The following is a 25,603-nucleotide window of genomic DNA, read 5'->3' as shown; positions in this document are numbered from 1 at the left end:
GCATTCATGAGGCCTACGCAGGGTCGGCGCCGTCCTGGGGACAAATGGTGTGCCCTGTGGCGAGGTGCTTGGGGCCGATATCTCCAGAGTGGAGGCAGGGATGATTGGAGGACCACTAGATGGCCTTGGAGTGGAATGGCTTCTGGAGCGTGGCGATGCAGGTTCCTCGAAGTCTGCGCTCTCATCTGTAGAGAACAGATGCAGCGGATTGACGGGCGAGACTCGGAGCTCTTCAGCACCAAGTGTAGGATCGTCCGGAGAGTCGGGCCCTGCGCCCCCACCTTCTGGCCTCTGCGGTCTTGCCTGGAGCTACGCTGCTGGTTGAGCTGAAAAACGCAAATGCGGTTATTAGAAGAGAAGCGGGTGCTCGGGTCACAAGGATTTTAACCTCCATATTGATTGGACAAATCAAATTGGTCAGGGTAGCCTTGAGGTAGAGTTCATAGAGTGCATAAGGGACAGGTTCCTTGAGCAGTATGTAATGGAACCAACCAAGGGGCAGGCTATCTTAGATGAGACAGGATTAATAAACAGTAAAGGATCCCCTTGGAATGAGTGATCATAGCATGATTGAGTTTCAAATTCAGATGGAGGGTGAGAAAGTTGGATCTCGAACCAGCATACTAAGCGTAAATAAAAGAGAGTATGAAGGTATGAGGGCAGAGTTGGCGAAAGTGGACTGGGAAAACAGATTGAAGTGTGGGACGGTTGATGAACAGTGGTGTACATTTAAAGAGATATTTCACAACTCTCAAGAAAAATATATTCCAGTAAGGAGGAAAGGGTGCAAGAGAAAAGAAAGCCACCCGTGGCTAACTAAAGAAATAAAGGACGGTATCCGATTTAAAAACAAGGGCATACAAAGTGGCCAAAACTAGTGGGAGGACTGAAAATTGGGAAGCTTTTAAAAGCCAGCAAAGAATGACTAAAAAAATGATTAAGCAAGCGAAGATAGACAATGAAAGTAAAATAGCACAAAATATTAAAATAGATAGTAAGAATTTCTATAGATATATAAAAAGAAAAAGAGTGGCTAAAGTAAATGTTGGTCCCTTAGAGGATGAGACTGGGGAATTAGTCTTGGGGAATATTGAGATGGCGGAAACTCTAAACAAGTATTTTGTATCAGTTTTTACGGTAGAGGACACTAACAATATTCCAACAGTGAATAGTCAAGGGGCTCTAGGGGGGAGGAACTTAACACAATCACAATCACTATCACTAAGGAGGTGCTCAGTAAGATAATGTGACTAAAGGCAGATAAATCCTCTGGACCTGATGGCTTGCATCCTAGGGTCTTAAGAAAAGTAGCGGCAGGGATTGTGGATGCATTGGTTGTAATTTACCAAAATTCCCTGGATCCTGGGAAGGTCCCAGCAGATTGGAAAACTGCAAATGTAAAGCCACTATTCAAAAACGGATGCAGACAAAAAGCAGGAAACTATAGACCAGTTAGCCTAACATCTGTGATTGGGAAAATGTTGGAGTCCATTATTAAAGAAGCAGTAACAGGACATTTGGAAAAGCAAAATTTGGTCAGGCAAAGTCAGCGTGGATTTATGAAGGGGAAGTCATGTTTGACAAATTTGCTGGAATACTTTGAAAATATAATGACCAGGGTGGATAAAGGGGAACCAGTGGATGTGGTGTATTTGGACTTCCAGAAGGCATTTGATAAGGTGCCACACAAAAGGTTATTGCACAAGATAAAAGTTCACTGGGTTGGGGGTAATATATTAGCATGGATAAAAGATTGGCTGACAAACAGAAAACAGAGAGTCGGAATAAATGGTTCATTCTCTGGTTGGCAAGCAGTAACTAGTGGAGTGCCGCAGGGATCAGTGCTGGGACCCCAACTATTTACAATCTATATTAACGACTTGGAAGAGGGGACTGAGTGTAACGTAGCCAAGTTTGTTGACAATACAAAGATGGGAGGATGGGCAATGTGTGAGGAGAACATAAAAAGGCTGCAGGAGGATATAGACAGGCTAAGTGAGTGGGCAAGAATTTGGCAGATGGAGTATAATGTTGGAAAATGAGGTCATGCATTTGGCAGAAAAAAATCAAAGAGCAAGTTATTATTTCAATGGAGAAAGTTTGCAAAGTGCTGCAGTACACCGCTGGGGGTACTTGTGCATGAAACACAAAAGGATAGTATGCAGGTAGAGCAAGTGATCAGGAAGGCCAATGATATCTTGGCCTTTATTGCAAAAGGGATGGAAAATAAAAGCAGGGAAGTCTTGTTACAGTGGTACAGGGTATTGGTGAGGCCACACCTGGAATACTGCGTGCAGTTTTGGTTTCCATATTTACGAAAGGATATATTTGCTATAGAGGCAGTTCAGAAAAGGTTCACTATGTTGATCCCGGGTTGACTTATGAGGAAAGGTTGAGTAGGTTGGGCCTCTACTCATTGGAATTCAGAAGAATGAGAGGTAATCTTATAGAAACATGTAAGATTATGAGGGGGCTTGACAAGGTGGATGCAGAGAGGATGTTTCCACTGGTGGGGGAGACTAGAACTAGAGGGCATGATCTTCGGATAAGGGGCCGCCCATTTAGAACTGAGATGAGGAGAAATTTCTTCTCTCAGAGGGTTGTCAATCTGTGGAATTCGTTGCCTCAGAGAGCTATGGGAGTTGGGACATTAAATTTAAGACAGAAATAGACAGTTTCTTAAACGGTAAGGGTATAAGGGGTTATGGGGAGCGGGCAGGGAAGTGGAGCTGAGTCCATGATCAGATCAACCATGATCTTATTAAATGGGGGAGCAGGCTCGAGGGACCTTATGGCCTACTCCTGATCCACTGGTGGACCCCCTCACCCATTCGCCTATGCACGGATCTCATCGTCAATAGCTTCTTCTGTAAAAGGTGACAGGACGACATGACATGAGATCATTGCTAGGTACTGTCACAGAGACTGATACAACACATAATCGACAGATGTAATCATAATTATTATGATAATTATCAGTCTTTACCTAAAGATGTGCACCGTGACCGCAGGCTTTGAGTAAAACATTCCCGGTAAAAGTTAAAGACCTCGCATCTGCTGATAGTCACTCATGACTGTTACAAATCAAATTATATAAATACATAAGTACATGTAAATAAATGTAATACTTATTCTTGTGGATCCCACAAGATCGTTCCATCGTTTGCGGCATTGGTTGCCCTCACGTGCCTCGTTGGTCGCCGACGAGAGCATCTCTGCTATCTCGGCCCATATCTTCTGGTAGGCCTGTGGGATGGGCTTCCCACACCCTCCCTGTGTCAAATCACCCCAACGTAACTCGACCTCCTGCAGGAGGGAGGCATTTGCCTCGTCCGAGAACCTCCTCGCTCTTTTGCGCCCTCCAATGTGTTCCTCTCCCACCTCACTGCTCTCGCCAGCGTCAGTCTCCACAGCGTGCTGTGATGCCTCCTCCTCTCCCTCCATTATAGGCCAAATTCGGGCAAATATCTGGCTGGTAACAGCTAATTTTTGTTTCCTTATTTGCTGTAAAGCTCTAAACTCTCCCTCCTTCCTCCCAAAGCAGCCACACCACACCCACACACGTCTTCAGTCCCTCTCAGCTCCCTCTCTCTCTGTCTCCTCCTCTGCGCATGTCACGATGACCCTTGACCGCCGGAATCGCGGGAATTGAGCGTTGCCATGCCGTTGCTAAGGACGCATGCCGTTGCTAAGGACGGTGACACTTTACAGCAGAAAGTCAGCGAGATTTAACGCTACCGCCTATTTCATAAATCGCTCACAGTAACACCCAATTTCAAAACTGGAGACTAGGTGCTTTAAGAATGGGCGCGACGCCGGCGATCTGAAAACCCATTTTTACCGCCCACGCTGGAAATAACGCCTATTTTTTGGCGATATGCACAAAAGTGTAAAATCTAGCCCATAGTCTTGAATAAGGGGCCGCCCATTTAAAACAGATGAGGAGAAATTTCTTCTCTCCGAAGGTTGTAAATCTATGGAATTCTCTGCGCCACAGAACTGTGGAGGCTGGGTCATTGAATATATTTAAGGCAGAGATAGACAGATTTTTGAGCGATAAGGGAGTAAAGGGTTATGGGGAGCGGGCAGGGAAGTGGAGCTGAGTCCATGATCAGATCAACCATGATCAGATCAACCATGATCTTATTGAATGACGGAGCAGGCTCGAGGGGCCTACTCCTGCTCCTATTTCTTATGTTCTTACACATTCGAGATAAACTGCTAGGTGTGTCTTATCCTCCAAGGAGACCAATCAGCAATCAGGTCGTGTGATCATGGAGAGCCAATCAGAACATTTGCTGTGCAAATAAGCTCATCTGTAACTCCCCTGCTCTTCGAAATAGTGCCATGGAATCTTTTGTGTCCACTTGAGAGAGCAGGCGGAACCTTGGTTTAACGTCTCATCCGAAAGACTGCACCTCCGACAGTGCAGACTCCCTCAGTACTGCACTGGAGTGTTAGCCTAGATTTTTGTGCTCAAGTCCCTGGAGTGGGACTTGAACCCACCACCTTCTGGCTCAGAGGCGAGTGTGCTACCCACTGAGCCACAGCTAAGTTAGAGTTTGGAGTTTTAATGATGTTGATAGTTATTATCAACAAAATTAAATTTTTACTGACAGAACTAACATGTATGGAAGTTGGTGGAGTGAACCTAATTAGGATTTAACTTCCAGTCCTGTAAAGTCATTGTAATTAAATCTGATTATGGGATTCCCTTTAGAAATAATGTAAAATCTAAATCTGTTTCCTGATTGGAGGATCAGACCCACGTGATTCCAGGTACACTTCCGCACAGGCTGCACCTCTGGGATCCATGGGCCATTGCGCTGCCCTCTAGTACGCATCATCAGAGTGCAAGTTTACGAAGGAGGGCCCCCATCAGGTCGGTGCATATTCGATTGGCAGGTCCGCGGCGTACTCTCGAGCTATGTGGGGACTGCAATTTTTGGGCCATCGTGTCTTGATTTTGGACAATGTTGTTTCGTAAATTTCTTCGCCATGAAAACAATTTTCATTTCTTGTGCTCCAGGTATTGGTAATAATTTAAATTCAAATCCCGTTGCATGTATCAGCTTCTTGCTAAATGAACAGCAAATAGAGGGTGTTATCTTTGTCCTTACTTGGGGTCATTTTGGTGCTCTGGCAGGGTCAGTAACCTGATCAGTCCAAATTTAATACATCGATATGCTTACCTTATTAGATTACTGTTTGTATTTTGTATCAAACAAAATAAAATTAGAGATCGGTGACAACTCAAAGCAGCATTTGGCTACACCTTGTTTCCTTCAGCACTTGGCTGTCTTTCAGGTTGGCAGGTCTTGAGTGATTAAATATTGTTATTTTTTTTGAAAAGTTATGTTTTTTTCGGGAAGTACAAAGTGGTTCTTCTTAAAATCAACCCCTATAAATTTCTGTTTTCGATCAAATGAATGCCTCTTGGCTAGTCATGAATAGCAGAAGTCAATTCAGTTCTTGATTTTTCTCAAAACATACAGGAATGTATGGGCACCAATTCTTGGACACCAACGCCCCTTTGGAACCTTCTTCCCCTTCACTTCCCTCTGATCCCATCCCTTTTTCCAATCTCACCCCCTGCTGTGTTTTCATTGTCCCCTGTGACCTTCCCCTCTCTGACCCCGAACGATCAGTTCTCAGCAAAGGCCTGAGTTTTATCCCCCTTACATCCCCACCTCAATGAATTGTGAGCTCGGCACGATGCTGAGCTCTTTTTCCGTCGCCTTCATCTCCATTACCACTTTTTCGGCCAGGAGTATTCCCTCTGCACAACTGACCCTTTCTCCCCATTTTCAGAATTCTCGCTCAACCTGGACCCCTCCCTCTGGCCTCTTACCCTCTCTAGATCTATTCATTGTGAACTGCCGACGGGACATCGGCCGTCTCAATTCCTCTACTCCCCTCACTCACTCCAACCTACCTTCCTCTGACCTTGCAGCACCCTGCTCTCTCCGACCCAACCCCAACTTTGTCATTAAACCTGCTGACAAGGGTGGCGCTGTTGTTGTTTGATGAACCAACCTCTACCTTGCAGAGGCTGATCGCCAACTCTCTGATACCTCCTCCTACCTCCCCCTGGACCATGACCCCACTACCAAATATCAAGCCATCATTTCCCAGACCATCACTGACATCATCTTCTCTGGAGATCTTCCCTCCACAGCCACCAAACCTCACAGTTCCTCAACCCCGCACAGCCCGCTTCTACCTCCTTGCCAAGATCCGCAAACAGGACTGCCTTGGTAGACTCCTCGTTTCAGCCTGTTCTTGTCGCACGGAACTTATTTCTTCCTATCTCAATTCTCTTTTCTCCTCTTGTCCAGTCTTTTCTCACCTACACCTGCGACTTCTCTGATGCCCTCCGCCACTTTAACAGTTTCCAGTTCCCTAGCCCCAACTGTTTCCTTTTCACTATGGACGTCCAATCCTTCTACACTTCCATCTCCCACCAAGATGGCCTGAGGGCGTCCCCTTCTTCCTCGAGCAGAGGCCCAACAGTCCCCATCCACCTCCCCCCTCCCACCACTGGCTGAACTTGTTCTCACATTGAACAACTTCTCCTTTGATTCCACTCACTTCCTCCAAATTAAAGGTGATGCTTTGGGAACCCGCATGGGTTCTAGCTATGCCTGCCTTTTCGTGGGATATGTGGAACATTCTTTGTTCCAGTCCTACTCGGGGTCCCCGCCCTCATCTCTTTTTCCGCTACATTGATGACTGTTTCGGTGCTGCCTCCTGCTCTTGCCCTGAACTAGAACATTTCATTCACATTGCATTCAATTTCCAACCTTCCCTCACCTTCACATGGTCCATCTCTGACTCTTCCCTTCCCTTCCATAAATGTTTCCATTTATGGGGATAAGCTATTGACAAAAATTCACTATAACCTCACCTGTCACACCACCTGCCTCCACGCCAACGGATCATCCTCCACCATTTCCACCACCTCCAGCGTGATCCCACCACCAATCACATCTTCCCCTCTCAGCATTCTGAAGGGTCCACTCCCTCCATGACACCCTGGTGCATTCCACAGTCACTCCCAGCACCCTCTCCCCTTCCCATGGCACCTTCCCATACAAACGCAGGAGATGCAACACCTGCCCTTTTACCTCCTCCCTTCCCACTGTCCATAGTCCCAAATACGCCTTCCAGGTGAAACAGCAATTTACTTGTACTTCTTTCAATTTAGTATACTGTATTCACAGCTCAGCATGTGGTGGTCTCTACATTGGGGAGACGAAATGCAGATTGGGTGACCGCTTTGCGGAACAACTCCATTCAGTCCGTAAGCATGACCCCGAGCTTCTGGTCACTTGTCACTTTAATTCTTCGTTCCCCTCCCACTTTGACCCCTCAGTCCTCGGCCTCCTACACTGTTCCAATGAAGTTCAACACAAGCTCGAGGAACAGCACCTCATCTTTTGTTTGGGCACTTTACAGTCTTCTGGATTCAACATTGAGTTCAACTATTTCAGACCATAATCTCTGCCCAAAATTTGTTCCCTTTCCTCCCTTTTTTTTTTACAACCCCCCCCTTTTATTTTATCTATATTTTTTATTTATTTTTTTTAAATTCTGTTTCCCGTGGCAGCTGATACCCTGCCATTGACACCCTATTTAGACTCATCTTTTGTTTCCTAACTTGTGACATTCCCATCTCAATTTGGAACATCATCCCTTTTGTGTCTCAAATCTCTCCTGCCTTCCACCCTATCACAGACCTTCCCTCTTGTTCTTTCCTCCCCTCCCCTTTCAGTGCCCCTGCACTTCCTTAAGAGTCTGTTACATTTCGAACTTTTGCCAGCTTGACGAAGGGTCGATGACCTGAAACGTTAACTCTGTTTCTCACCACAGATGCTGCCTGATCCGCTGAGATTTCCAGCATTTTTTATTTTTATTTCAGATCCCAGCATTCACAATATTTTGCTTTTGTTGTAGAATGTGTGGGATTGGAAAAGACCTTTGTGCTCCACCTGGCTATTTAAAAAAAAATAGCACCCTCACACTCTTCCACCACAATTTATCTAGGTCACTTTTGAATTTGCGAACATTCCAATGTACCAGGTTGGAAAGCACTGTAGATTGTATGATTGTCCCTGAAGCAATACCAGTGGCTATTTATTGTATATGCTTCCTGTGTGAAATAATAGTGTGTTAATCATATTCTGTTTATTCTTGGTAGGTGAATCAGATGCCAGAGATCAATCGAAGATGGAGATTAAGGTTTGGGATCCTGACAACCCATTGAATGATCGACAAATTGATCAGTTCCTGGTCGTTGCACGGTGAGTTCAGGAAAAAAAGACTGGCATATTTATGTTGTCAAGTAAAAAAAAAATTGAATATACTGTTTGTGTTGGACAAAGTGGGTGGAACAATGACAAATGGGATTAGGGTGGATAATTGTAAAGTAGTGCACATGTCAGAATGGTGGACCTACAAATTACATGAATGGTCTTAAAATAGCCAAGGACAAAGTTGAATGGAATCTAAGGGACTTACTGATGATCAACATATCTAACCACTGCAGATAGAAGTGGATCGTCATTTTCATTAAGTTGATCCTCATACAGCTGTAAATTATGTTTCTTATACAAAACAATTACAGAAGTTGCAATGGTTATATTTTTTCTGTGGTGGAGAGACCCAAAGCAAACCAGTAACCAAGTATTGGCTAGCTAAGTGGATGAGTGCATTTTCCACTATTATTATGTCAGATCTTGTACCTTCTTCCTCATATGCTTATCTAGCCTTCCCTTAAATGCATCTATACTCACCTTAATTACTCCCTATGGTAGTGAGTTCCACATTCTCACCACCCTCTGGATAAATAAGTTTCTTCTGAATTCCCTATTTGATTTCTTAGTGACTTTCTTATATTGATGGCCTCTAGTTTTGCCCTTCCTCACAAGTGGAAACACTTTGTGTCTACTCTATCAAAACCTTTCATCATTTTAAAGACCTATTCGGTCACCCCTCAGCCTTCTCTTTTCTACTCAGCCTGTTCATCCTTTCCTGATAGGTATAACCTCGCATTTCTGGTATCATCCCTGTAAATCTTTTTTGTACCCTCTCCAATGCCTCTCTATCCTTTTTAGAATATGGCGACCAGAACTGTACACAGTACTCCAAGATTTGATACAACTTTAGCATAACTGCTCTACTTTTCAATTCTATCCCTAGAGCTTGGTTTGCTTTTTTATGGCAGCACTACTTTTAGCTATTTGTGTATTAGTACACAAGATCCCTTTGCTCCTCCACCCTATTCAGATTCTTACTTTCCAAGTAATTATACGATCTCCTTATTTTCTTACCAAACTATAATACCTCACATTTAACTGTGTTGAAATTCAGTTGCCAATTATATGCCCATTCTGCAAGTTTATTAATGTCTTCTTGTAATTGACTATCGCCCCCCGCCCCCCCCCCCCCGCTCCCCAATTTGCATGGCATCTGCAAATTTAGGAATTGTGTTTTTGATTCCAAAGACAAAATCATTAATATAAGTTGTGAACAACAGTGGTTCCAGCACTGATCCTTGTGAGGTTCCACTTTACATCTTCTGCCACTGTGAATAGCTACCCTTTACCCCTACTCTCTACTTTCTGTCTATCCATTCTGGTACTTATCCCCGACTCCACATCTTATTCTGATCTTATTCATTAGATTTGTTCGCGGATCAGAACAAAGGTAAATCCACCCATTGCACGCCTACTTCTGAACATCTCTCAAACAATTTCAGCTTGATAATTTTTGGCTGCCACGTGGAGTAATTTCTACACACACACAGAAATTTGACTCCACAGGAAGATTTTTTAAAAATATGAGCGGCCACAGGAGCCATTGAAGAATTCTGAGAGTGGCAGTCCAAGCATCTGCTCTACTCATCATAAGCTAATTTTACAGCGGGGTCCTTCAACAGGCATTAGGCCTCTAATTAACATATGTAAGGTGCCTATTGCCTGCAAAGCCGCTTACACCAATTAAGCGGTGTTCAATATGGTGGTAATGCCATTGCTGATCAGGTACCAAAATTACTTTGGTTATTGCCCTGGAGAACGTGTGCAACGGAGACCAATTGCTACCCCATATAGTAATATACTAAGGATTACTATAAAGGTTTGATTACTGCATACAATAGAGTTCTGTTTTAGCTTTTTTGATTTGCCCACAGCTCCAGCCTCGCACTCCAAACATGGGACAGTCAGAGGAGCAGTTTGGAGTGCGAGGCTGGAGCTGTGGGCAAATCAAAAAAAGCTAGCCACCGCAGCAGCAGAATCAACAATGCGGAGGTCGGGACGGACGAGGCACAGAGGAGCGGAGAGGTCGGGGTCCAGAGGTGGAGCAGTGTGGACAAGACCAAGTGAAGGCACAGCACGGGCCAATAGCGAGGCTGTGAGTTCGGGAAGCTCACATTGTGTACTATGAATTCCACGTAGAGAGAGATCCAGTGGGAAGGAGGAAGGAAGGAAGACAGTAGGAGTTTGTGTGCATGTATTGGCACATGCGGTAAGCCTGACCTCCAGTCGTCTTGAATCCCCTTGCCACTGAACCAAGACTGTGCTCCGTCAAGCCTATATGGTGCCTGGCACGCAACGGCCACCGCACGTTAAAAGAATTCACGCATAGGCATCTTCCACCATTTAAAATGAGTTCATCAGTCATCTGAGTATTCATTTTTAGTGTGGAAGCAAGTCATCCTCGACCCCAAGGGACTGCCTATGCTGATATTTTAGCAGCTGGTGTTAATGGCTTCTCTGCAGGGAAGACCCCTCCCAAATGGCACTACTTAGGTATGTTCCTATGTTGTGCAGAGGATGCTTGAATGAAAGAAGATAGTTCACCTTATAAGGTTGTCTTCATTCATTCATTCACTGAAAATCTTATTCTTATGCTTCATACACAGCTATCCTGTCTGACCCGGTAGAGTCGTAGATATCTTTGCATTTAGGGGTATTACAAACAAATGAAGATTCAGTTTATCTCCAAAAAGAATGGGTGCAGTGTGCAGTTCTTGGTGTTTTTTCCAATCAGAACAAGATCCTCCATGAAGTATCCCCAGTTTGAGCTTTAACTTGTTCTAATTTTTACTGCCAGTGATAAACAGGATGTACAGCATGTATATACAGCATCCTGTTTATCATTAGTAACAAATAGAACAAGAAAGAGCTCATTATACTCGAATCGTGGACACTTCATGAGTCACCATGTGGAGGGTTTCTTTTCACACGGTCTGATTCTGAAGTAACTCATGTGCTTTCATTAAGTATTGTTACTTTGATTTGAAAACGGTTTTGCAGTGTTCTCAAGGTGGCATCATACATTAATTTATAATAATATATTGAAAATCTTGTATCTGCACGCAGTTCCTGCCATCTTTTCCCCATTATAAATTGGTATGCCCACGTTTATAAGAGACTCTTATGTAAATTATAAATGTGAACACAGGAAGTTAAATAGAAATATAAAAGTAAGGACAGAATTCACATCTTTAAAATGGGAACTGAATTACTTCGATGCCCTGCACTTTCTCCCACTTCACCTGAAAACTACACATGATCTTGATTCCCTGTATGCAACGCCACGCAGCATTGACTAGTATTATATAAAAAAATTTACATTTCCGCACACTTCCTGTCAACTTTTCCCATTCTATAAGTTACTACAAGCAGCAGGGTGCAGTCACAGTACGACAAACTTAAATATGTAGTATCCATTGTAAATATAGCAGGAATTAATAATGGAATAAAAGTCAAGGGGCTGGGTTTTAGACTTTTCTGTTTTCGGGGCGGGAAAGTTGCCGGCCGGAAATAGTTTGCGCTTTGGTAAGGAAGTTTCTTCATCTGGGCCCTGCGTTAGGGGGCACAGCGCTAAGGGAGGCGTTGTACACTTTTCGTGGTGCAAGGATGGGAAACTCGTGAACTAAAGTGCCGGGCCGTGTGTGCTCCGAGAGAGGCCTGAGGGGGAGGGACAACTTGAAAACAAAAATGGCAAAACATTTCCAAAACATTGCCCACGCCACCACAACACAAATTGCTAAAACAATTAAAAGAACAAACACTTGCACTTACCTTTGGAGTACTTCACCTTCCTCTGTGCCGCCGGCTTTGCTGGACTGCACTGATTTCCCGGGCAGTCATTGCGGGCCGGCTTTGCTGGACTGCACTGATTTCCCGGGCAGTCATTGCGGGCCGGCTTTGCTGGACTGCACTGATTTCCCGGGCAGTCATTGCGGGCGCACTTCCGGGCGGGCGGATCACGCAAAAGTCCAAACTGTTAAGTTTAGAATAACTCCACGAGACTGTGTTGTAAGCTCAAACCATTGTGACCATGTCCTTTTTAATATAACTCCAAAGTGAGGCAGCAGCATGATGGACTGCCTTTTATACCTGCTTGCTCCAGGGTACACAGGTGACCCATAGGTCTCCCACAGGTGTGCTGCCTAGTGGCAAGTGTTACACATAAGTTAGGTTCACATACATAACACAAACTAATGCCGGTGTTGCAACCAGAGGCGTTGCACACCTGGCGCAATTCCGTCACAAAACCGGACCAGAGGATCGCGATGGGGCGCTGGAGGCTGCCTTTCACGCCGCTACAGGGCGAAACCAGGAGCGCAAAGGACTGGAAAATCCAGCTCAGAATGTATGACTTTAACGTGGTGTCTATACCCTCTTGTCTAACATCCGGCGGTCTTTAACTTCTTCACCTGAAGACTGCACTTTTGGTCTTGACTCCTTATGGGGATCGACACAGGAGATTGACTTGTGTGTATGTTAAATTTTTGTGTTATATTGCTTTTCACTTGGAAGTTTCTGTTCCCACTTCTATGTAAAGGTGGCTGGGTTCAAATTATCGATCTATTTAGCTGATGGTAAATGCCTCACTGGACACTGTCATTGGACAGAGTAACCATTTTCAAGGATTGCTCAGGATTGTTAAGGACCCTTTTATTCTCTTAGGGAGCGGGGATATTACTGAATCATCATTATAGGCAGTCCCTCGGAATCGAGGAAGACTTGCTTCCACTCCTGGAGTGAGTTCTTTGCTGGCTGAACAGTCTAATACGAGAGCCACAGACTCTGTCACAGATGGGACAGATAGTTGTTGAGGGAAGGGGTGGGTGGGACAGGTTTGCCGCATGCTCTTTCCGCTGCCTGTGCTTGATTTCTGCACGCTCTCGGCGTTGAGACTCGACACTTTCTCCACTTAGGGCGGTCTTTGGCCAGGGACTCCCAGGTGTCAGTGGGGATGTTGTACTTTATCAGGGAGGCTTTGAGGGTGTCCTTGTAACGTTTCCGCTGCCCACTTTTGGCTCGTTTGCCGTGAAGGAGCTCCGCATAAAGCATTTGCTTAGGGAGTCTCGTGTCTGGCATGCAAACTATATGGCCTGCCCAGCGAAGCTGATTGAGTGTGGTCAGTGCTTCAATGTTGGGCATGTTAGCCTGGACGAGAGCGCTAATGTTGGTGCGCCTTTCTTCCCAGGGGATTTGTAGGATCTTGCGGAGACATCGTTGGTGGTATTTCTCCAGCGACTTGAGGTGTCTACTGTACATGGTCCATGCCTCTGAGCCATACAGGAGGGCAGGTATTACTACAGCCCTGTGGACCATGAGCTTGGTGGTAGATTTGAAGGCCTGGTCTTCGAACACTCTTTTCCTCAGACGCCCGAAGGCTGCACTGAGCATACATTCAGGTGGAGAGGACATTAATTTAGCCACTTCTTTAATGGACTGAAGATGATTTGATTTTTGAGTCTGCCAGAGCTGAGCAGTGTTGGTTGTGCATTGGACCTAAGGATTAAAAAAATTCTTAATGATTGATATCTCTTTCCAATAAGAAACTATTCCTTTCTAATGGTTTATCATTCCAAATGGAAGTATTTTTTTGTTGGTACTGAGGTGAGAACTATGCTAAAAACTGTGATGCTCCTACCGTCTTGGTTTGTCTGCAATCTTAACTCAATCACAAACAACTCTATCAGAGTGTATCTAATGATTAAATGGGTCTACAATCTTTCTTTGTATGGAAAACTGGTATGAGCATCTCCTTGTTTTGAAGTACACAAAGGGGACTTTTCATATGAACTTCGAAATCAATGTTGGTTTTAACAGTGTTCTCCATAGAATTATGGATGTTTCCATTGAATGTGCCTTCAATAAGAAATAACAACATAAGAAATCGGAGCAGAAATAGGCCATACAACCCCTCGAGCCTGCGCTGCCACACACTAATATCATAGCTAAACCTCTACATCAACTCCACTTTCCTGCTCTATCCCCATTCCCCTTGATTTTCTTAGTGTACAAAAATCCATTGATTTCAGTCTTGAGTATACTCTCGACTGAGATTCACATCCCTCTGAGTGAAGACATTTCTCCTCATCTCAGACTTAAAAGGCCAGCCCCTTAAAAGGCCAGCTCCGACGTCCGGGGATGTCGGAGCGGCCTATAAAGGTCCAGCAGTCGTTGAGGAGGCGTGAGTGCGAGCAGTGGGAGTCCGGGGACATCGGAGCAGCCTATAAAGGCCCGGCAATCATCGAGGAGGCGTGAGTGTGAGCAGCAGGAGTTCGGGGTCGTCGGAGCGGCCTATAAAAGCTCAGCAATCATCGAGGAGGTGTGAGTGCGAGCAGTGGGAGTCCGGGGACGTCGGAGCGGCCTATAAAGGCCCAGCAGTCGTCGAGGAGGCGGGGGTGCGAGCAGCGGGAGTCCGGGGACGTCGGAGCGGCCTATAAAGGCCCAGCAGTCGTCGAGGAGGCGTGAGTGCGAGCAGCAGGAGTCCGGAGACGTCGGAGCCGCCTATAAAGGCCCAGCAGTCATCGAGGAGGCGGAAGTGCGAGCAGCGGGAGTCCGTGGACGTCGGAGCGGCCTATAAAGGCCCAGCAGTCGTCGAGGAGGCGGGATTGCGAGCAGCGGGAGTCCGGAGACGTCAGAGCCGTCTATAAAGGCCCAGCAGTCATCGAGGAGGCGGAAGTGCGAGCAGCGGGAGTCCGGGAACGTCGGAGCGGCCTATATAGGCCCAGCAGTCGTCGAGGAGGCGGGAGTGCGAGCAGTGGGTGGCTCTGCTGCACATGAGGGCAGGAAAAAGAGTGGGAGAGCTATAGTAATAGGGGATTCTATTGTAAGGGGAATAGATAGATGTTTCTGCGGCCGCAATCAAAACTCCAGGATGGTATGGTGCAAGGGTCAAGGATGTCTTGGAGCGGGTGCAGGAAATTTTGAAGGGGGTGGGTAAACAGCCAGTTGTCGTGCATATAGGTACCAACGATATAGGTAAAAAAACGAGATGAGGTCCTACAAAACAAATTTAGGGAGCTAGGAGCTAAATTTAAAAAGTAGGACCTCAAAAGTAGTAATCTCAGGATTGCTACCAGTGCTACGTGCTAGTCAGAGTAGGAATCGCAGGATAGCTCAAATGAATACGTGGTTTGAGGAGTGGTGCAGAAGGGAGGGATTCAAATTCCTGGGACATTGGAACCGTTTCTGGGGGAAGTGGGACCAGTACAAACCGGACGGTCTGCAACTGGGCAGGTCCGGAACCAATGTCCTAGTGACCAATGTCACTAGTGTTTGCTAGTTCTGTTGGGGAGGGGTTAATCTAATATGGCAGGGGGATGGGAACCTCTGCAGGGAGACAGGAAAGTAGAATAGGGGCAGAAGCAAAAGATAGAAAGAAGAAAAGTAAAAATGGAGGGCAGAGAAACCAAGGCAAAAGGCAAAAAGCAAAAAGGGCCACATTACAGCAAAATTCTAAAGGGGCAAAGGGTGTTAAAAAGACAAGCCTGAAGGCTCTGTGCCTCAATGCGAGGAGTATTCGCAATAAGCTGGACAAATTAACTGCGCAGATAGCAGTTAACGGATATGATGTAATTGGCATCACGGAGACATGTCTCCAGAGTGACCAAGGCTGGGAACGCAACATTCAGGGGTATTCAACATTTAGCAAGGATATCAGAAAGGGAAAGGAGGTGGGGTGGCGTTGCTGGTTAAAGAGGAAATTAATGCAATAGTAAGGAAGGACATTAGCTTGGATGATGTGAAATCGATATAGGTGAAGCTACGGAATACCAAAGGGCAGAAAACACTAGTGGTAGTTGTGTACAGACCACCAAACAGTAGTAGTAAGGTTGGGGACAGCATCAAACAAGAAATTAGGGATGTGTGCAATAAAGGTACAGCAGTTATCATGGGCGACTTTAATCGACATATTGATTGGGCTAACCAAACTGCGGTGGAGGAGGATTTCCTGGAGTGTATTAGGGATCGTTTTCTAGACCAATATGTCGAGGAGCCAACGAAAGGGCTGGCCATCCTAGACTGGGTGATGTGTAATGAGAAAGGACGAATTAGTAATCTTGTTGTGCGATGCCCCTTGGGGAAGAAGGACCATAATATGGTAGAATTCTTTATTAAGATGGAGAGTGACACAGTTAATTCAGAAACTAGGGTCCTGAACTTAAGGAAAGGTAACTTCGATGGTATGGGACGTGAATTGGCTAGAATAGACTGGCGAGTGATACTTAAAGGGTTGACGGTGGATAGACAATGGCAAACATTTATAGATCAGATGGATGAACTTCAACAATTGTACATCCCTGTCTGGAGTAAAAATAAAACGGGGAAGGTGGCTCAACCGTGGCTAACAAGGGAAATTGAGGATAGTGTTAAATCCAAGGAAGAAGCATATAAATTGGCCAGAAAAAGCAGCAAACCTGAGGACTGGGAGAATTTTATAATACAGCAGAGGAGGACAAAGGATTTAATTAGGAAGGAGAAAATAGAGTATGAGAGGAAGCTTGCTGGGAACATAAAAACTGACTGCAAAAGCTTCTATAGATATGTGAAGAGAAAAAGACTAGTGAAGACAAACGTAGGGCCCTTGCAGTCAGATTCAGGTGAATTTTATAATGGGGAACAAAGAAACGACGGACCAGTTAAACAAATACTTTGGTTCTGTCTTCAGGAAGGAAGACACAAATAACCTTCCGGAAATACTAAGGGACTGAGGGTTTACTGAGAAGGAGGAACTGAAGGAAATCCTTATTAGGTGGGAAATTGTGTTAGGGAAATTGAGGGGATTGAAGGCCGATAAATCGCTGGGGCCTGATAGTCTGCATCCCAAAGTACTTAAGGAAGAAGCCCTAGAAATAGTGGATACATTGGTGATCATTTTCCAACGGTCTATTGACTCTGGATCGGTTCCTGTGGACTGGAGGGTAGCTAATGTAACACCACTTTTTAAGAAGGGAGGGAGAGAGAAGGCGGGTAATTATAGACCGGTTAGCCTGACATCAGTAGTAGGGAAAATGTTGGAATCAATTATTAAAGATGAAATAGCAGCACCTTTGGAAAGCAATGACGGGATCGGCCCAAGTTAGCATAGATTTATGAAAGGGAAATCCTGCTTGACAAATCTTCTAGAATTGTTTGAGGATGTAACTGGTAGAGTGGACAAAGGAGAACTGCTGGATGTGGTGTATTTAAACTTTCAAAAGGCTTTTGACAAGGTCCCACACAAGAGATTGGTGTGCAAAATTAAAGCACATGGTATTGGGGGTAATGTACTAACGTGGATAGAGAACTGGTTGGCAGACAGGAAGCAGAGTGTCGGGATAAACGGGTCCTTTTCGGAATGGCTAGTGGGGTGCCGCAGGGCTCAGTGCTGGGACTCCAGCTATTTACAATATACATTAATGATTTGGATGAGGGAATTGAGTGTAATATCTCCAAGGTTGCAGATGACACTAAACTGGGTGGCGGTGTGAGCTGTGAGGAGGACGCTAAGAGGCTGCAGGGTGACTTGGACAGGTTAGGTGAGTGGGCAAATGCATGGCAGATGCAGTATAATGTGGATAAATGTGAGGTTATCCACTTTGGAGGCAAAAATACGAAGGCAGAATATTATCTGAATGGCAGCAGATTAGGAAAAGGGGAGGTGCAACGAGACCTGGGTGTCATGGTACATCAGTCATTGAAAGTTGACATGCAGGTACAGCAGACGGTGAAGAAGGCATATAATATGTTGGCCTTCATAGCTAGGGGATTTGAGTATAGGAGCAGGGAGGTCTTATTTCCGTTGTACAGGGCCTTGGTGAGGCCTCACCTGGAATATTGTGTGTGGTTTTGGTCTCCTAATCTGAGGAAAGACGTTCTTGCTATTGAGGGAGTGCAGCGAAGGTTCACCAGACTGATTCCCGGGATGGCAGGACTGACATATGAGGAGAGACTGGATTGACTGGGCCTTTATTCACTGGAGTTTAGAAGGATGAGAGGGGATCTCATAGAAATATAGAAAATTCTGACGGCACTGGACAGGTTAAATGCAGGAAGAATGTTCCCGATGTTGGGGAAGTCCAGAACCAGGGGACATAGTCTAAGGACAAGGGGTAAGCCATTTAGGACTGAGATGAGGGGAAACTTCTTCACTCAGATAGTTGTTAACCTGTGGAATTCCCTGCCGCAGAGAGTTGTTGATGCCAGTTCATTGGATATATTCAAGAGGGAGTTAGATATGGCCCTGACAGCTAAAGGGATCAAGGGGTATGGAGCGAAAGCAGGAAAGGGGTACTGAGGTGAATGATCAGCCATGATCTTATTGAATGGTGGTGCAGGCTCGAAGGGCTGAATGGCCTACTCCTGCACCTATTTTCTATGTTTCTATGTTATCCTGAGATTATGACCGCTAGTTCTAGACTCTCCAGCCAGGGGAAACAATCTCTCAGCATCTATCCTGTCAGTCCCCCTTAGAATCTTAAGGGCTAGACTTTCGGCACATAATCGCCCATTTAGCGCCCATTTAGCGCTCATATAAGCGCCGAGATTCAGTTTATCGTCCATATTCGATGATAAATGGAAACTAGCGCCTGATTATCACCCATTTATCACCGGCGCAACTGTCGGCATACACGAAAGAGCGGAATCGCCCGGCCTATTTAAAAAAAAATCTGAGGTCATCACTCGTGCAAGGCCCAGAATACTGTTTATAATGGAAACTAGCACCCAAATGTCGCCCAGATTATCGCCGAGCGTTACTTTTAGCATTTCGCCCATATTGAGCCCAAATGATTGCTCGCCCAAACAGACACTCAAGAAAAGCTGCACTCACCTGGTCTTAACCCGGCAGTGTGGAGGAAGTTTAATAAAAGGTTGCTTGAAGTGGATGGGTCCATTGAAGTAATTCGTGGGTGTTTTTAAGGGCGTTTTAGAATCTTGCCGATCATCTAATCACATTGTGGTTAATTTCAAGTTTATATTGTATTTGTTGAGCACAATTTAAGAATTTTGAAGGCAGATTAGGGCATTTATAATGATTTATAGTGATGGGGCCTGTAATTTTTCAACCAGTATTGATGACTGTTTACATGCTACAGAATAGAAATGGGAGAAGGTTCATTGAAGAGCATTGTGTGCCCAATCAAAGAGGTGGCAGACTGCTGAGGAGGCGGAGACATTACACCCAACACAAAAGCGACCGTACCTGGACTTGTTCGATAATACGTGCATCAGAAGGCTGCGCTTCCAAAAGGTGGTCATCAGTGAGATATGCCAGCTAATTAAGGGAGATCTGCAGCCGACCAGCACCATCAGGACCGCACTGCCTGATGAGGTTCACGTTACTGCGGCATTTTCCTTCTATGCATCGGGCTCCTTTCAGGCCTCAGCTGGCAACATTTGCTGCTTCTCTCAGCACACCACACATTGCTCCATTTGACAGGTGACTGAAGCCCTTCACGCATGCAGGATGGACTTTATAAACTTCCCTATGATCAGGGAGGCATAGAGTGAGAGGGCTTTGGGGTTCTCGAGAATAGCAAGCTTCCCCAAGGTGCAGAGAGCAATAGACTGTGTACGCACATCGCCCTGCGAGCACCTTTACAAGATGCAGAGGTGTTTCGGAAACGAAAAGGATTCCACTCCCTGAATGTGCAGCTCGTTGTCGACCACAAGCAAATAACCATGGCAGTAAATGCAAATTTTCCAGGGAGTATCCATGATGTGCACATCTTGCATGAGAGCACCATTTCTGACCTGTTTAAGAGTCAGCCACAAAGTCACTGTTGTATGCTGGGGGTTAAAGGATATGGCCTTGCCAGCTGGCTCTTGACTCCCCTGCATAAGCCCCAGGCAGAAGTCGAGGAGCGCTACAACGAAAGCCGTATAGCCACACGCAATATAGTTGAAAAGACAATTGGAGTTCTGAAGTGCCGAGACCACTCAGGAGGCAACCTACAATACCACTTTGAGCAGGTTGCTGAGTCCATTGTGGTGTGGTGCATGTTGCATAACCTAGCTATCAGGAGAGGACAACAATTGCCAGATGGGACTGCCGGTCCATCTCAGGAGAGGGGGGAGGTGGCAGAGGACGAGGACCTTGGGGAGGAAAAAAGCCTAGCGATGAACCCATGCCTCCCCCCCCCCCCCCGGTCCCCACACCACTGGAAAAGCCCCGTGGTAGTTAAGCAGCTGCAAGACTTATAAATGAATGTGAAGTTACGTTGGTTACAGTTGCATTATCTTTCATCCTTGCCTGGCCTGGCTATTGTTTGCAACTCTTGTATTGATATTTAACCTTACGTTAATAGAAGACACTGCACAGCAATTGTAAAGTTCAATAAAAATGTTTTAATAATGTAACAATTGATGTAAAATTTTTAAAACAAACTATAACACCCATCTCCCCCACCCCCCACCCTCAACAGTCAACAACATTTTTCACCCAACAATAAATTTACAATCCCGATAACACTACAAAAACACCCTCCCACCACCCCCAACATTCAACAAATTTTTAATAACAATAAGAACAGTCAACAATTCTAATTAAAATAGATTAGACCCCCCGTCCCTACCTGCAGCCACTCTTCCCTCCCTTACCTATAACCCACCCCCCTTTTCCACTTACGCCCCGAGTAACGAGCTAAGTCATCTTGCAGTAGAGCACCTCGAGGACTGCTGCTATGGGCGGGGCGGGGGGGGCCGGGCTGGGGGTGACGTTGCAGATCGACTTCAGGAGGCTGAGGAGAAGACGATTCTGAAGAAACTTCTTCCGAGTCAGAAGCAACTGCTTCCTCCTGACTCACATCTATCGAAGTTGATGGTGGTACGGCACCTTGGGGTGCAGTGCCGTATCCCGAAACTATCGCCTGCCGCATGGCATCGACGGAGTCGGCCGTTCGCCGCATTGCCTCAACCATCTGCCCCATGTCCTCCGAGTGGCAGATATTGTGGCAATGTTGCCGGTCAACCCACCAATTGCTTGGAGGAGCTCTCAACCAATGTTGATGCTCGCCCTCAACAGAGACACCATGTCTTTGTTCACATCTGCCTGTCGCTGTGCGGGGTCGGCGTGGGCACTGGACGACTCGGAGTGCCTTGCTGCAAGCCGCTTGACCCCGCAACTTCATCCGTTGTGGATGATGTGGCCGCAGGTACTAAAGACGACCCTTCAGGCTCATCATCCTCCTCGGTCGTCTCTTGTTCTTCCCCTGTGGTCAACACGACCTACAGCGATTGGGGTGATGCTCCAGGGACCTCCCATTGCACCTGGGGAGCTGGAAAACATAATTGAGGTTAGTAGAAGAGAAAGGGAGACATGAGAATGCTTGCGCTACGCAGGCATATGTATGAGGAGCAACACTACTGCAATAAATGTGAACGGAAGACGTTACATATGATTAACATGAGTACAGAAGAGTGCAGAAGCTGCATGCATGACATTACATCATTCATGTATTATAATCAAATGGCATTAAATTACTTTAAATTGCCACTGCTTTACACATTACTCATGTGGTGCAAGAACGGGATCTGCACCACCATGGGTGGCAGAACGATTATACGTGCCTACTAAGGCTGCGGCATGCTGCTCGAGATCGGTCAATGCGTAAAGGTCAGCAGGCCCTCCTCCGCTCCGCCTGATTCTTAGATATCTTCCTTTGCAAATGTGACAAGAGCATGGCATAAGCTAATTGCTAAGATACTATTACGGAAACACAACAGATACTGTAATCCACAATTAGTCACCTCACATGCTATTCATCGTTAATGTTATATGCTAATATGGTTTGTATCCAATGGATGCATGGTTAATAACATCTATGTTCAGAGAAAATATTTAATAAGATCGTGTTTAGGAACTAATACTTGACACCAACCCTCTTGCATACAATCCCCAGGAAAGGCCCCATCTATGGGCCATGCCATTCGGCACCTATGGGGAGGGAAGGGAGCTGGGTTATTGCAATTGATGGAGGTCCCCGAGAGGGGGAATCAGGACCGCTGGTGAGCTTGGCAACGACAGGACCATGAGGGGAGGGGGCATTGTGTCCCTGGGCTGTGCTCGGAGACCTCCGTGTGGCCGGAGCTAGTGTCCCAGAGCAGACAGTGAACCAGAGCAGCTCTCCCCCAGTCCAGACTGGGTCACTGTGCTACTGACAGCAGCTGGAGAGACTCTCACAGTGTGGGCAAAGCTGATCGGCTCCCTCAGCGCTCAGACGTGCCCCCATCCACCAGTCCAACCAAAAAGGAGACGGTGCCCAAGTTAAAGAGTTGCTCACAGCACACAAGCAGCGATATAATTTAATAATTCTCCTTCTAAACTAAAATGGTAGAAATGCTGAGTGTTTGCAGTCTGTCTGTTTCCAGTCATTCCTTTGACCCCAATTTTTGATCAAAGCGTTTATATAATAATTAATACTGTCGATTAATTTTAAGGGATCTCAGTAAGATTAGAGTTAAAGAGTGCAGGGTCTGACCCCAGTCCAAATATTAACAGGGAAGCTACCTAAGATAACGCAGCTTAATTACAATCTGGCAGATTTACATTCTAATTAATGAGTCAGTGCATCATTACAATTATAAATTTAATAATTTAATACTTACTCTTGCGGATGAACCAAGACTGTTCCAGTGCTTGCAGCACAGGTCTGGCTCTCTTCTATCGGGGGCTGCCGATGAGACTATCATGGCGATATCCGCCCATATTCGCTGGTATACTCTTGGGGGGGGTGGGGTGCGGGGGGCGGGATCCACGGCCATCCCGGGTTAATTGGACCCACTGAGTCTCCACCTCGTGGACGACGGCCTCATTCCCGACTCCTCGTGTTTCATCTCTGTTATCCGATTACTTTTTTTCTCAATTCCTTCAAATTCACAAGCCTCCACAAACCTTCCTTCAAAAATCCTTTCTCTCTCTCCCTTCCTTTGCCTTCTGAGCATATGCAAATGACTCTTGACCTCCCGAATCACGGGAAAAGTTCTTTGCCTGGAAAAAAAAAGGCGCATGCTCATGACCATTGCTATGGGCACCAGCCTTGCACGACTGAATACATCGCTATCACCCATTTCACATTGCTAAGGCTATCGCCCAAATTATAAAGGTAAAACTAGCGGTTTATAAAATGGGCGACATTCCTGTGATCCTAAAAAATAAAAAAAACACTAACGCTGGAAATATTGCCAATTCTTGGGCGATAGCGATCATAATGGAAAGTCTAGCCCCATACGTTTCAATGAGATCACCTCTTATTCTTCTACACTCCAGAGAATATAGGCCCGTTCTACTCAATCTCGCCTCATAGGACAATCCTCTAATCCCAGGAATCAATCTAGTGATCCCTCGTTGAGTCTAGGACTAGGGGCTTTAGTCTAAAAATTAGAGCCAGGCCTTTCAAGAGTGAAGTTACATGCAAAGGTTGGGAGAAGTTTGAAACTCCCTTCTGCAAACGGCAATTGATGCGAGGTCAATTGTTAATTTTAAATCTGAGATTGATAGTTTTTTGTTAACCAAAGGTGTTAAGGGATATGGGGCAATGGGAAAATTAGTTCACAGATCAGCCATGATCTCATTGAATGGCAGAACATGCTTGAGGGGCTAAATGATACATTTCAGCAAGTTCTTGTCTCCAGTTTCTATTGGGAAAACTGGATTTAAACAAAACAGTTCCGTGTGTAATGTGTGCCTGTGTCCATCACACTTTAGGTATTACATTTGATATGCAGACTATGTGTCACACTTGTGTCTGGCTCAAATCTCATAAAACCTGAATAAATCACATTTGAACAGGTAGGGAGCGACCTTGTCAAAAGCAGGCAATATGGGTATGTAACATTCTATTGAAAAATTAATAAAGACATGAAAAAACCAATTAACAATGACCTTGTTAGCACAAAATACAAATGAGAAAAAAAGACAAATTACTGAAATTACACCAAATATTTCTTGAAAGTGTCTTTTAGTAACCATCATGGACAATAAATTGAGAAACCTAATGCTCAATTTTCCCTAAAGCTTTTTTTTGGCGCCCGTTTTTTTTGGGCCCAAGTACACCAAAGAAAAATGTCCTAAGTTTCCCCGTTGGATTTCTTCATTTTGGCACAACCTAACCTGTCCATTAGTTTTGGGGGTGGAGCCTTGATCTGCGCCAAAAAGATCGGGTTGCCACAGTAACCAGGGACACAATGCGGGTTGAGGCTGGAAAGTGAAACATACAGCCAGCTCGCAACACACTAAAATACATTGCAGCAACTTACCTCCAATTATTAAAGTCCCCTCCCGATGCCGGTGCCAATCCCCGCCCCTATCCTAGACCGAAGAGCTTGCCGGTCTGCTTCCCTAGCCCAGAGTGCCTTGCCGGTCCCGCTCCCCTGTCCGACCCTAGCCCCGAGTGGCTTGCCGCTTCCACTCCCCCACTCCTAGCCCTGGCCGAAGGGCTTGCCGGTCTGCTTTCCTAGCCCGCCCCGAGTGCCTTGCCAGTCCCGCTCCCCTGTCCGACCCTAGCTCTCTGAGTGGCTTGCTGGTCCTGCTCCCCTGCCCCTGGCCGAAGGGCTTGAAGGTCCGCCCCCCCCACCCGACCCTGGCTCCAAGTGGCCCCCCCCCCCCCCCTCCCGGTCTCGCACCCCCACCCAACCCTAGCCCCGAGTGGCTTGCCGATTCCGCTCCCCCACCCCTAGCCCAGGCCGAGTGGCCACCCAGTCCGCTCCCCCGCCTGACCCTGGACCCGAGTAGCCTCTCGGTTCCGCTCCCCTGCACCTATCCCAGGCCAAATGGCCTCCTTCCTCCCAGTCCCTGCACCTAACTATACTGAAAGGCTTCCCATCGCCCCCCTCTCCCCCTATCTCTTACCTCTCCTGTTGCTGTCTGGGCATCTGCTGCACTAACCTGCGCTGATTTCCTTACCTACACCGATTTCCTTAACTCTCCAGAAGGTTTTTCTGCAGAGGCTTCATATGCTGGCCTAAGAAGAACTGGAGTAACTCTCAGCTAGCCAAACTTGCCTAACTGTCCAGAATTGGAAAAAAAAAGTACCTAAAAAAAAAAATCGTAACTGAGTTACGTTGGTGCAAATTGATCGGGGAAACCGTTTTTTTAAACTTAGGCCAAAAAAAGCAGCCTGCTCAAAAAAAACGGCACAAATCACTGGGGAAAATTGAGCCCACTAGAAGTAAGGTTTGTCACATAACAGATAAAAATAATTGTCAGAATTAAACACAATCTTTTTTCTCCCACCCCTGCGCTATTTTAGTGGATAAAAGGGTTATGCAGCTACATAGTCCTGATGCAAATAAGTGGGAAACTCTGAACTTTG

General features: G+C 45.9%; 1 protein-coding gene across 1 annotated transcript in view; it reads left to right on the top strand.

Moving 5' to 3' along the window:
- LOC139273064 (metastasis-associated protein MTA3-like) overlaps nucleotides 1-25,603 on the top strand; it is a 355,482-nt gene that overhangs the window by 179,939 nt on the left and 149,940 nt on the right. The window contains exon 7 of the mRNA XM_070889376.1: nucleotides 8,201-8,303. Within this exon, the coding sequence (XP_070745477.1) occupies nucleotides 8,201-8,303 (103 nt within the window). The remainder of the gene's footprint in view (nucleotides 1-8,200; nucleotides 8,304-25,603) is intronic.

Source organism: Pristiophorus japonicus, chromosome 9 (genome assembly GCF_044704955.1).
Source record: "Pristiophorus japonicus isolate sPriJap1 chromosome 9, sPriJap1.hap1, whole genome shotgun sequence".
NCBI lineage: Eukaryota > Metazoa > Chordata > Chondrichthyes > Pristiophoridae > Pristiophorus > Pristiophorus japonicus.
Note: the sequence above shows the minus strand (reverse complement) of the source record. Positions and strands in the feature narration are given on the sequence as shown.